Source organism: Cryptomeria japonica, chromosome 6, assembly GCF_030272615.1.
Source record: "Cryptomeria japonica chromosome 6, Sugi_1.0, whole genome shotgun sequence".
Classification (NCBI taxonomy): Eukaryota; Viridiplantae; Streptophyta; class Pinopsida; order Cupressales; family Cupressaceae; genus Cryptomeria; species Cryptomeria japonica.
Genome location: NC_081410.1, coordinates 570095298 through 570109306, shown reverse-complemented (window position 1 = coordinate 570109306; position 14009 = coordinate 570095298). Strand labels below are relative to the sequence as shown.

Sequence of the window (14009 nt, the reverse complement as noted above, 5' to 3'; positions counted from 1 at the left end):
TAATACTTTTATACTTGAATATGAATATACATAAACCTTTTCAACTTAAGAATGGTGAAAGATTTCAAAATTAGATTATCCTATAGTTTCAAGCCATTGCTAATGCAATGAAACATTTTTGCTGCAAGTTTACAAAATAGGAAAAGTTTAGTTACAAAAGTCAATTTTAATTTGATAAAATAATGAATGTTATATGCAAATATTTTGTGTTCGTCTATTGAAACTTGGCATATTTGCATTGTGAATATTTATTTAATTTTTACTAAAACAAAATGTGTTGCAATGACAAACTTGTCCTTACAAATGCATTGATGAAGTGGAATAGTAGTAATAGAGCTTACAATAGTTAGTTAGTCACTTGGAACTTATAAAAGACTGATATTTTTTTTCAATCCTAATCATTTTAGAGTGGGAGAAACGAGAGTTTCATTAGTATGTGTTGTATGATTGATATGACAAATTTTTTAGAGTATAATAATCCAATCTAAAATGTCATACCTATTATTTAGGAATCTTATTTCAGGTTGAAAACATTTCATTTACAAGTTCAAGAGTATCTTAGTTGTGGGCTAATGAGTTAAAATAGGATAGTTTGTTAATGTAAGATACATAATTTTCAATAAAAATCTATTGTTGTCTTTATTTTTACATAAATCTATTTCTAAACAAAGTGTGAAATATTTGTGTGTGTCTCTCCTTTTTTATACTACTACATCTCTCACTATTTCAAATACGATCAGTTCCCACCTTGTAACTTCAATGATCTACTTGTACGTATGATAAATTGATGATTGCAAACATATTGATTTTGGTGTTAATGTTGATAAGTAACATATTTCTTGTGTTTACTTGTCACTTGGAAACTTTGTTGTCTTAATTAGATGAATCTATATTCATTAGAGAGGGTTTATGATCAATGGGTTATTTGAATGATTATTCAAAATATATAAAAGTTGAAATTAGGGCTTAAGATCTTTCTATTTTTTTTTTTGCATTTTGCCTATTTATTTAAATTATACATGTTTGTCTAAAATTTGACACTTATTTTAGTCATCTGATTAGGTTTCAAGTTTATATAGTATTTAATTATGTTTATGGCTAGGGTTAAATCAGGGTACATGTTCACTTAGAGTTAGGGTTAGGGTTTCATTAGTATTAGGATTAGAGTTTAATTATGATATGTGTTAGCATTTAATTAGAGTTAAGGTTATGGTTACAATAGTGTTAGGGTTTAATTATTATAAGGGTGAAGTTAGGGCTAGCATTAGAGTTATAATTTAATTTCGGTTATCATTTAATTAGAGTTAGGATTAGGGTTCAATTCAAGTTATGATTCAATTAATGTGTAGAGTTCAATTAAGTTTCAGATTAGGATGATGTTGCAAGGAAAAGCATTGACAACATTCCAAGAAGAATTGAAGCACATAAGATACATCCTCATTGATCAGATGAGATTGATAGGGCCAACACTACTACTAAACATAGATAGTAGATTTCGTGAGGCATTTCCCCACAGTCAACATCTATGTTTCGGTGGAGTGTCCATAATACTAATTGGTGACATCACACAACTACCAGCTATAATGGACAAGCCTATCTACGCATCACATTCAAATGCCAAAACATTGTGGGACCAATTCATGATCGTTGACAAACAATGTTTTGAGAACAAGGTGAAACTACAACACAAGCACAATTTCAACAAATATCGTAGAACATACGAAATATAGAACCAAGCCAAGAAGATGCTAAAATTATAACTTTCATCCATTCGTATTCATTTTTTTCACACATTTCAAGATCAAATCAGTTGTGCTTTAAGGGTGGCTGGAAGATGTTGAGTCCCACTTTTGGGCAAAAAGTGAAGTGTTTTCTCTGTTTTTCAAATTTTCTGTCGATTGATGTCAAAATTTGATGCACTTAGAGATTGAATCTCAAAAAACTTCAGTAATAGAAAATGTAGTGCTCGGAGTCTACTTTTCAAATATGTAATTTATTTTAATACCCACATGGCAGAAATCACTTTTTAGCAGGCATGTTTAAAAACCACTTTTTCAAAATGCCTGTTTCAGGACCATACCACACGTGTACGACCACACTTTTTTGATGCAAATAAATGAATTTTTGCAAATCCTTCTGGGAAACGATACCTAAGACACCAAATATTGATGAGAATATTTTTTCTTATTTTTTTATTGAATATATTTTTTTTAATTAATTTTTAACTGACAATAAAGTATATTTTCAAAACATCGGGTGTACGACCACCATAATTTGATGAAAATTTCATATTTTTCAATTTTGTTTTTTTTAAATATTCAAAAGAATTGTATGTAGATTGATGTCATATAATTTATTTTTTTAAAATCCTAAAAAAAAAAAGTTATTAAAGGTTTAGTGAACCTTGGTATTTTAGGTTTAGGTTCCACTTTTGATTAATAAATAATACAAAAATAGTAAAAATAATCTTATCACTAAGAAATTTACATTTCTGAAATCAGGACGCTGGAAACTCTAATGGGTTTTCGTTTCGTAAAAAAATTCAATCAGAAAGGCCCTCAAAAAATTAGGCCAAGGTAGAAATCTGATGTTGTTTTACCTTAGTCATTTTTTGGAGGGCCAAGCATAGGCTTGGTGGGACCAAGCCTATCCCGAAGCAAAAAACAATGCTAAGGGTTGTTTCCCGCTCCTAATTTTAACAAATGGGCACCCGTTTTTTAAATTCAAAGCCCGTTTTGCTTTGTACCATTGAAAGAGAAATGGGCACCCGTTTTTAAAAATAAAAGTTATATATTGAAATAAAAGTGTTTTATGTTGTGAGGATGTTTGTATTTTTTAATTTTTAATTTTTAATTTTGACATGGACAAATGTTAAGGAAAAGTGACATCTTGTTATAAGAAACAAAGTTATCCTTAACACAAGTCAAAGAGGTTTTCTATTTATGAAAGCAATGGAAATTCCTTCAATCCCTAGCTCAAGGTTTCTCAAGGGGTTTAGATATTTTATTGAAAAATAAATAGTATCAAGTAGAATTGAATGCGACATCTCAAAATTAGATCCTAACTAAAGTCTCTTCTTTTGATATGTCCTTCTAGTTGTTTGATGTTTATGCTCCTTCTCCAATGATAAACACAATAATACTATGGGACACCATCTTTGCAGTCTCATGGCACTTAAAAGAATAAAACATTCTCTTAGGGGAGACTTTAATGCAATTTTAAACTCAAGTGAGAAACGAGGTGGCATTATCCCCCTTCCTAACATCTTGAAAGATATTTAGAATTTTGTATCAGATAATGATCTTTTGGACTACCCTCCTCAAAATGGTCTCTTCACCTGGACCAACAAGTGTTGTAACTTTTATCAGATAGCAGAAAAATTAGATAGATTCTTCATATCAGCTAAGTGTTTGCCCAAATGGCTCCTTTTTAACCAGAGATCTTAGCCCTTTTAGGTTTAGATCACTTCCCTATACAAGTGGAATTCAATAAATGACCCATTCATGCCAAATCATCATTAAAATGTCAATAAGTGTGGTATACGGAGCTAGAGTTTCTGCCCCATCTTATTGTTTGGTTGATAAAAAGCCCCATACATCTTAGGCTCTAGAATGTAATAGTTGCAAAAAAAGTTAACATTCATGAAACAATAAATAAATGAAAATTGAACACGACTCATTTAAAAAATATCTTCCTCCAAAAGAAAGATATTCAATCCAAATTGGATGAAATTAATAACAAGATCATCAAACCAGGTATGAACAACTCCACATATGCAATGCAATCTTCATTGTAGAAAGAATTGGAGGAGGTTCTTTCCATGGAAGAAATCTTCTTGAGAAAAAAAATCAAGAGAACTATGGCTAAGAGGAGGTGATACAAATACAAAACTTTTTCACCTCTCAACCAAAATCAAACAACAAACCAATTTAATTTTCCATTCCAATTAGCTTCAAGAGAGCTTATCCCTCAATAACAATAAAGTGGTCAAGTGGCAATCAATTTCCTTTCAAATATTCTAAAAAGTCAATCCTATTGTGAAGATCAAGATGTGGCCATAGAAATTTTTTTAGAGCATATCTCTTTGTTGGTCTCCCGAGAAGAAACAACTATCTTCTTAAACCTTTCACACTAGAAGAAATAAAATAGGTGGTCTTCTCCATGTCACCAGACAAAGCCCCAAGATTTGATGGATTAATGAAAATCTTTTCTCAATAAGGTTGGGAGTTCATGAGAAGAAACATATGGCTAGCACTAGAAGAATCAAGAAGAAATGCCAACATCCTCATAGAGATAAATAACACCTTTTTTTCCCTTAGTCCAAATAAGAAAAATCCTTTCCTCATTTGCAAAGTGCAAACTAATTTCAGTATAATACCATTTACAAAATTTTCTCAAATGCGGTAGCATTGAGGCTATCAAAACTAATTTCCTAAAATTGTCTATGAAGAACAAGGAAGCTTTGTTCTAGGGAAAGAAACTTCAGAAGGGGCTATAATAGCACATGAAACTATTCACTCCATTAATGAATAAAAAATTCCAGTAATGGTCATTAAACTGGATATGATGAAGGCATATGCCAGACTCAATTGGGAATTTTTGATCAAAATCCTTCACAAACTAGGATTTGTATAGAACTAGTGAAAATGGATTAAATTCTTCATCTCTCAGATCAAATATTTTGTACTGGTGAATGGATCTCCACACAACTTCTTTGGTTCATTTCAAGAATTAGATAATTTAGACCTGATAACTTCATTCCTATTCATCTTAATGGTTAAATCCTTAAATAGGTTGATATTAGGAAATCATTACTAGTGAAAGTGGCAAGGCATCCAAATTCCAAGAACAAGTATTTTCATGACTCATTCTCTCTTTGCAAATGATACCTTACTCTTTGGAAAATCTTCAATTTTAGAAGCCAAAATTATCAAACATGTGTTAAAGGATTATTATTTGGCATTAATCTAGTATTATCTTACTCAACACAACTTTGATGATCTTTGCACATATTGAATCAATCCTTGACATCAAACAAGGGCATCTTCCCAACCAAGATTTAGGTATTCCTTTCTTTCTAACCCTAATAAAGTAGAATTCTAGAATAAAATCATAAACCAAATTCAAAATAGAATCAACTCTTGGAAAGGAAGATGAATAACACTAGCAGGAAAAATGACTATGATAAAAGTAGTCTTATCAGTCATCCCCAATTATATTATGTAATTTTTAGAAATTCCTTCATTAGTTCAGTAGAGCATTGAACTAACATTAAAATTTTTTTGTGGAAAGATAGTCTAGGGAGTCACAATAAAAGAAAAATCCCATTAATCTCATGTGAAAAATTATGTAAGGATATAAGAGATCTAGAGGCACAAATATGAACAATTTGGAGGCAAGAAATCTAGCTCTAGGAGCTAAATTGACTTGGAATATGTATGATAAGTCATCATCCAAATGGGATTGAATGTTAAAAGCTAGATACATGGACTCACCTGCTCTAGAAAGAATATTCACAATGACCAACCTCTAAAAGGGTTAAAAAATGTGGCACTTCATATAGCTCAACCTGTAGAGACACAATTACCCCTCATTGAATTCGATCATACACAATGGTGAAAAGGCTATGTTTTCAAAAGACTCTTGGAACTTTTAAAAATTGGGGTTCTATGGTCAAAGACTATCTTCAAAAGCCTGATAAATCCTTCGTAAAGCTTAGCTCAAAGGTCTGAAGGATTTCAACATAGTAGATTGTCATAAATCTCTCATATATCAACTATTTAATTAAAGGAAAATCTTCTTATCCAACGAACTAGATATCCTATTATGGGCCCCTTCAAGAATATGCAAATATAGTGTGAAATTAGGATATGCCTCCAAAATTCACAAAGCTAATTCAAAGTCAACAAATTGCTGGCGTTATAAATTATGTTGTAATGAAGCAATATTACCTTAAGAAAGTTCTTTTGCCTAGCTAGCTATTAACAATTATATTATGACTTGCAAACGATTAGTTTAATTAGGTATAACAAACCACTTCAGATATCTTATGTTTGGAAAAATAGAGGAATCAATAGATCATCTTCTTTTAACATGCAAATTTGCACAACAATGTTGGGCCTGACTCCAAATCAAACTTTGTTGGCAAACTACCTTCCCAAAAACTTTAAAGAAAATGTTCAATGCATGGCCAATTATATACCAAGAAGTGATGTTCTCTACCATTCGGATAGTTAGCTCATCCATTCTAACAGGGAACATATGTTGGCAAAGAAATAGATGCATTTTCAAGAAACAATTTCTCTCCATACCAAAAGTCATTGCCAACATTTAAAGGTCAACCTCAGAGGTTGTTAAGACCAAAATTCTTAAATATTGAGGGTCAAAAGTATTCTCAAACTAGGACTGAAATTACTTATCAAAATGGAAGCTCCTCCACCCTTCAAAATTAGGTTCGTGGAATCTCGAAAGTAAAGTTGACATATCCACCATTACCTAGTCCCCCTCACTAGGTAATTTAAAAATAAAGTTGACATATATAAAATTGATAATAATTATATTTATTATATAATTTATATATATAAAAAAATTGATATCTTATTATATAAATGGATGAATTAAAGTCGCACATTTAATTTTCGTATATGTTTGACATTTATAATTTTATGTATTTTTTAAACTATTATTAAAAATCAAATGATTCCATTTATCACCATTGCATAGTCAAAAGAAATAGGACAAAACATCTAATAATAATAAATAGTCGATCAATAAAATTATACAATTGTTATGTATTAGTGACGCTATTATAAGATACTATTGTTTAAAGTGATACTATGAAAGTGCGAATAACAAAATTCAGCAAATACTAAAAAAATTACATCATACTAATAAGATTATAAAATATAATTATCTAAAGGAATAATAAATAAAATAGTTTCTATATTTGAAAAAAATAAGTGATCCTCATTCATCGACAAACTACTAATCTTTATAGATATTTTCAAGGAGCATCAACCTTAGATGCTGAAAAAGGCTGTCTTAGTAGAGCAACATAGTTTTCAGTTTGTATGGATATCCTAACATTTTCTTGGTCATTTTCTTGGTCCTCTCTTCTCCTTACTACTGGTTCGCTGATATTATTCTTGTTTCTATGGGGAAAGGGGAGGGGTAGGACAACTCTTCCTCTTCCTCCTGGGCCTCCTGCTTGGCCTATCGTGGGAAACCTCTTTCAGCTGGGGAAAAGGCCTCACTAGTCTCTCTATGCCCTCTCTTTGCAATACGGCCCACTCATGTCTCTCCGTCTGGGAATGAAAACAACAGTGGTGGTGTCTTCTCCTGCCATGGCCAAGGAGGTTCTCAAAACGTACGACCACATCTTGGCCGGGCGGATGGTAATAGAAATGATCAAGTGTCTTTCCCATCACAAATCCTCCCTAATTTGGGCTGAATACGGAGTTCGCTGGCGTCGTCTCCGACGCATTTCAACTGTTGAGCTTTTCAGCCCCAAAAGAATGGAAGCTCTGCAACACCTGAGAAGAGAAGAGATATTTCACACAATTCGACTACTTTATGAGGACAAGGGAAAAATTTGTGGATATTGGGCGGACGGTGTTCTGCACGTCTCTAAATTTGTTAGGCAAAATGATCTTCAGCACAAACATCTTCGATCCTCACAATCCAGAGTCTTCGTGGTTCAAAAATTCCATGTGGGAGATGACGCAGCTCGCTGGAACGCCCAATTTGGCTGACTTTTTTCCGCTTCTACGGTTCCTCGACCCCCAGAATGTCTCCCGGGAGATGGCCAAGCATTTGAATGTTGTGTATGATTTTGTGGATTTCTTCATACAAAAACGGTTCGCCTCTGCTAGCGAAATCCTTGAGCGGAATGACTCCAAGAAGGATTTTCTGGACGTTCTGCTTGATTTCAGAAGCGACGACTTCACTCTTGTTGATATTCGAGCCCTGATTTCAGTAAGTACTGAAAGGATCTCACAAATTTATGATATTTTAGCCAGAATGTCTAATTGTGGAATTTTTTTCCAGGATTTGTTTGTTGCTGGTACTGAAACGATCACTACAACAATTGAATGGGTTATGGCAGAATTCATTCGCAATCCACAGAAATTAAACCGAGTTCGACAAGAACTGGGTGAAGTAGTTGGTTGCAACAGAAAAGTGGAAGAATCTGATTTAGAGCATCTGCCTTATCTCCAGGCAGCCGTGAAAGAGATATTCCAATTGCACCCGACTGTTCCTCTGTTGCTCCCCAACAAAGCTGAGAGTTCCTGTGTAATTGGGGGTTATCTGATACCCAAAGATAGCCAGGTGATGGTGAACGTGTGGGCAATTGGGATGGACCCTGCAATTTGTAAGCGCCCTTCAGAATTTTTGCACGGAGATATGGCAGACGATCTACATCAGATTCCTCTACTCTTCTATTGCAGCCGACTACTTCATCCAATTATTGCCAGACTCGGTATAATTTCTGTGGATTGCGAATGAAATCTGCCATAACCCATTCAATTGTTGTAGTGGTCGTTTCTATACCAGCAACAAACAAATCCTGTAAAAAGATACCACAATTAGACATTCTGGCTAAAATATCAGAAATTTGTGACAGTATTTTTGGGTTATTTCAGTACTTACTGTTATCAGGGCTCGAATATCAACGAGAGTCAAGTCTTCGCTTCTGAAATCAAGCAGGACGTCTAGAAAATCCTTCTTGGAGTCATTCCGCTCAAGGATTTCGCTAGAAGAGGCGAACCTTTTTTGTATGAACAAATCCACAAAATCATACACACCTTTCAAATGCTTGGCCATCTCCCAGGAAACACTCTGGGGGTCGAGGAACCGGAGAAACGGAAAAAAGTCTGCCAAATTGGGCGTTCCACTGAGCTTCGTCATCTCGCACATGGAATTTTTGAACCATGCAGACTTTGGATTGTGGGGATCGAAGACGTTTGTGCTGAAGATCATTTTGCCTAACAAATTTACAGACGTGCAGAACACCGTCCGCCTAATATCCACAACTCTTCCCTTGTCCTCATAAATTAGTCGAATTGTGTGAAATATCTCATCTCTTCTCAAGTGTTGAAGAGCTTCCATTCTTTTGGGCCTGAAGAGTTCAACAGTTTAAATGTGTCGGAGATGACGCCAGTGAGCTCCGTATTGGCCCCAAACTAGGGAGGACTTGTGAGACTTGAAGGCTTCTAGCACAATCCGCCTGACGAAGATGTGATCGTGCGTTTTGAGAAACTCCTTGGCCATGGGAGGAGAGGAGACAACCATTGTTGTTTTTATGCCCAGGTGGAGAGACATCAATGGGCCGTATTTGAGAGAGAGGGCATATAAAGACTGGTGAGGCCTTTTCCTCAAATGAAAGAGATTTCCCACAATAGGCCAAGAAGGCGATCCAGGAGGAAGAAGATGCCTTGTCTTGCTCTCCCTTCTCCATAGAAAGAAGAATAAAATAAATAAAGCAGCGATAAGGAGAAGAGAGGACCAAGAAAGCGTTGGAACATCCATGTAAACTGCAAAGGCTGAAATTCTACAGAAACTATTTTGCTCCGCATTTTTTAGGCCTTCGTGAAATGGTTCGAAACTATCTTCAAAGATTATTAGTTTGTGGTCAGCATTGAGAATCACTTACCAAATTTATTTCTGAATATACAAATTGTTTTATTTATTATTCTACAATAATAATATTTTATAATCTTATTAGTTCCTCCTGGCAAACACATACTAATGCATTCACTTTATTCAATTAATTTTTTAAGCATGCATCAATAAGAATGCAGAATTAAAGTCTATTGACTTTTTTTCTTATGTTTTTATGCATATCTATTTTTAAAAATATTTGCAAATTTCATTTATCTGTATTTCTAATGGCTCATTGTAGTGTACAATCTTATTGGGATGATGTCATCTTGAATTGTTCTCTGCAATTTTTTTTTAAATAGTAGTGCATAGTGTGACATTGTGATAGTGGACCATTTACTCTTTTTGGAGCCAACTAATGATTTGGCCTTATGTGACACTACACCATTTGCTTTTTTTGGAGCCAACTAATAATTTGAACTTTTTCCCAACACTGTAATATTACATTTTCACATATTAGTTTTTCAATTTTTTGTTTTATATTTTTCAATCACTTATATTAACTTAGAAGTATTTTAATTTTGTTATATATATTGGAAAGTATTTTTTAAAGTGCACAAAAAAATTAACATGATTTTTTAAAAATAAATTAGAATCATTTTGTTATTTGTGAATTGCAAGTTGTTGGAAATTGAAATTACCATGTAGAATCCAACTCAAATTATTGATAGATTTTAAAATTTTGTGCATATGACAATGTAGATTTTTAGCAAGATCTATCTAGATTATTCTCTCCACCTCATATTATTGGAATATTTTAAAAATTTCTGCATATGACAAAGTAGCTTAAGATCTCTTTAGATTGTTCTCTCCATGAATGTTGTTGAAATCTCATGAGTATCTTATTCATTTCAATGTCGTGGATGGAATAGACAGATAATCTCACTTTTTTTTTTTTGCATATAATCTATTAAATTTGTCCTATATAAAAATTTATGTGATTTCATTGTCTTTTTGAAATAAAAACCTAATAAGATTTTTTTTTTAAATATTGTGGACTTCATGTGTCTGTGCAATTATTTTACCTCTTCCTTATATGCAGATGTGAGTCTATTGGACTTTCATCATCTACAAGGCATTCTGTGAACAACGTTTCTGAATTTGATCTATTTGCAACCAATAGTTCTAGTTTAGATATAAGCTGTCGATGTTAGTGTTTCTAACTGTAGTGACCAAAGTTAGAAACTTTTTCTTCTATATTGTATCATATTCTCCTTGGCAAGTGGTTCTTAACTGAGAGCTAGTGGATAGAAGAATACACATGTCTGGAATAGAGAAAAGGCCAATTCTAAATGCAAAGGTAGCAACTTGTAGGACAATTGATTGATAGATTCCCTAATTGATTTGGTAAGAGATCAAAGGAGAGAGAGAGTGCATAGCGGAATATGTAGTACAACTATTGTGGTTGAGCCAAATGATGAGATTTTAATGGAGGGGATGATATGCAAGCCTCAATATATTTTTAGGAAGGTCAACTTTGTTCTCTAGAGCTTTTTAAAATTGCATATGAATTAGAGATATTGTCCATTTGAGCATCAATATGAGATCAATATTCTTAAGAGAAAACACAATAAAAATCACTTATGAAAGATCAAGAGTCACTACTTCTAAGCAATTGAAAAATTTAAACATATGTAAGTAGTAATGGAGATGAATAATGAAATGTATATGTACCTTTCCATTTGTTATTTTGATTCTTGGTGAATGGAACTGATATTGACAATAAGATTGCTTTGATTTAATGTAAAGTGCCATGTTACTGAGAAGTTGTGCAACATAAAAATTACTGCTGATTTGTCTTCTATGTACTCTTCGTATGAAATTTTTTGTAGAGTGTGTAACAACAACTTGATTATTGATTTATTTGTAGAACAATGTATTGGTTGTTTATTTTGAGCCATTAGAATGGTTTTCAGTGATAAATTTAAGAAAACCCCTCTCAAAAAATCATATTAAATCTTGGCGAATATTTTTTTTCTAATAATATTAATTTTTATTAGCGAATCTTTCATTTTTTTAAAGAAAAATATTAATTTTGTTGGCGTATTTGTTTATATCATTTTTTTTTGGTGGAAAATATTGGTGTATCTTGGAAAATAATAAGTATAAATTAATTACTATTGCAAATCCTTTCATCTAAAAAATTCTTTTATTAAAAAAGTAAAGGCCTAAAGGTGGAAATCATTAATGAGTTTAAGGGGTAGACTCTACTTTATTTGGTTTCTACCATTAACTTAAAATAATCTAATAGCCCTTTTTGTATTTTGTGAGACAAAATGTACCAACATCTTATAATACTCATGGAGCCAAAAATTTCTTTTAGGCCATTGATTTTCATTGAGGTCAACAATTCAAAAGTAATTTCAAACCCCATGAGAAAATGTACAACTTGTAGGTAAATTTTACCTCATAGAATACAATGAAGGTCATTAGATTATATTTTAAATAAATGGTGGCAACTAAAGATTGTTGTTATAACCCTAAAGTAACTAATAATTATGATATATTATTGGTGAATTAGTTTAGATTTCTACAAAAAATTATAAATTGTTGGTGAATATGATCCAATCATGTATTGAATATTGTGGTGAATATTTGAGTTAAGAAAATTAATAAAATAAGTTCTCTAGCAATTTAAATAACACTAAAACAAAAAAATAAATTCTTGATAGCGACATTCATCTACCCAAATAACCACTTTAACAAGTCATCTTGCCTTTGTACATCATCATGCAGGTCCTTCACAATTTTAGTGAGGACCATAATCAAGCTCAGGGATTTGGTATTTGCAGAGGGAATATAGTTTGAGGGACAAAGGCTAGAGTTATTATCAACATTAACATTAGTGGCAGGGAACTAATTCAAGCCCATGGTTTTAGAGGAATCTGATTCATCAGAGGAAATAGAATCTTAACCTGAGTCCTCAACAATCTCCACATTCTTGTGCGTTTAAGTCTAGGTTTGCACATCATGGTCCTTTTTAGAAGCGACAATGGCTATAAATTTGGCCATACACCTAGGGTTCTTTCTTGTGGGCATTTTTGAACATGAATGTGACACTTCACCATAATTGGAGGGGTGACAATGAGATCAACATATAAGTTGGGGTCATAAGTAGACCCGATATTAATAGTGGGGATCCCACCAGAGGGGGTTAAGGCCAAATGGAAATTATATAACCTATGAATGAGACCTTGATGTAGAGGTGGTTTACCCTTAGCATAAGCTTTAGAAATGGATTGCGACAAGGTGAAAAAAACCCAGTAGGAAAAATTCATTCTTACCCCATGGCGAAGGTGGAATCTCCTCTTCCTTTCATCCAAAGTGAAGTACTTCATGAGAAGAAGGGAAACCTCCTTCTAGATACAAGGAATCTCTTTCCTATTGTAGCTGCTTTGGAGCCTGGAAACCCCTTCCCCAGGTTCAAATAAATGCTCGAAATATTCCTTGTAACTTCCCTTGGGAATTTTAGGGAAGGAGACACCTTCGAGGGCCAACCCAATCACTTTTGCTATGGCCTCATCAGAAAACACAAAGGAAATACTACCAATATTAACAACACCATTATCCCAGGCTTGAAAAAAAGTCATAGAAATTTTGGGATCATGGTTGGTGATCCATTCCACATAGGAGTCCAAATTGCCCTAAATCACCTTAATCCAGAGCTCCCCATTGTTCTTGAATTCAGATCATTCATCAAGTTCAACCTGGTTCAAATCATCTCCCACCTTTGAAAAACTAGAAGCCAGATTGAGAAAGTGATATGTCTGATAGCTACAGTGATAGGTACCAACAATATTGAAGTCCTACCACCTTATCCAACAAGGAAAGAAGAAGGCAAGAATAGAAAGTACCAAAAAGGTAATCTTGGGATTATGCTTCATTAATAGACCAAATTTATTCAAGATCATGGTACGAGCCACAATCAAGATTTCATGTAGGTGTGACCATATTTTAAAATTATTAACGATCGCATCGAACCATGCCAGCTTGTCCACCACACAGTTGCCCTCATGCCGCACTTGGTAGAATCTGACGTCACTAAGAGTAGGAAGTAGAGCACGAACAATGAGAGAGATAGTCTTCTAGTCAAGTTTATCCACCCCATTAAGCATCATAATTGTATTGCGAGAGTGTCCTTCAACAATGATTTGCCCCAGACCCTTCTCCTTGGCAACAACTAACCCATGAAACACCGTAGCCACTTCAGCCATGTTGGAGTTTTGGACACAAAATTTCACCACACAGGAAATGATTAAACCACCACATGAATCTCTAATCACACCACCCCCTCTCGCCCAGCTTGGGTTACCACGGTAAGACCTGTCGAAATTTGGCTTTAGCCAATC

General features: G+C 33.6%; 2 protein-coding genes across 2 annotated transcripts; one reads left to right on the top strand and one right to left on the bottom strand.

Annotated features, from left to right (window-relative positions):
- Positions 1–7034: 7034 nt before the first annotated feature.
- LOC131049331 (cytochrome P450 76T24-like) lies at positions 7035–8505 on the top strand. Its single transcript, XM_057983379.2, has 2 exons — positions 7035–7974; positions 8047–8505. The coding sequence occupies exons 1-2, from the start codon at positions 7573–7575 to the stop codon at positions 8503–8505; spliced, it is 861 nt and encodes a 286-aa protein (XP_057839362.2). The 5' UTR covers positions 7035–7572.
- Positions 8445–9497, bottom strand: LOC131049332 (drimenol monooxygenase-like). The gene is made up of 2 exons (XM_057983381.2): positions 8650–9497; positions 8445–8566 (listed from the first exon to the last, which is right to left on the bottom strand). Exons 1-2 carry the CDS (start codon positions 9106–9108, stop codon positions 8465–8467), a joined length of 561 nt encoding a protein of 186 aa, XP_057839364.2. The 5' UTR covers positions 9109–9497; the 3' UTR covers positions 8445–8464.
- Positions 9498–14009: the final 4512 nt, after the last annotated feature.

Excerpts from the sequence above, each read along its gene's own strand:
- LOC131049331 (XM_057983379.2), top strand. The coding sequence starts at position 7,573 with ATGAGGACAAGGGAAAAATTTGTGGATATTGGGCGGACGGTGTTCTGC. Across the intron at positions 7,975-8,046 it reads ATATTCGAGCCCTGATTTCA|GATTTGTTTGTTGCTGGTAC; the intron begins GTAAGTACTGAA and ends ATTTTTTTCCAG.
- LOC131049332 (XM_057983381.2), bottom strand. The coding sequence starts at position 9,108 with ATGGAAGCTCTTCAACACTTGAGAAGAGATGAGATATTTCACACAATT. Across the intron at positions 8,567-8,649 it reads ATATTCGAGCCCTGATAACA|GATTTGTTTGTTGCTGGTAT; the intron begins GTAAGTACTGAA and ends ATCTTTTTACAG.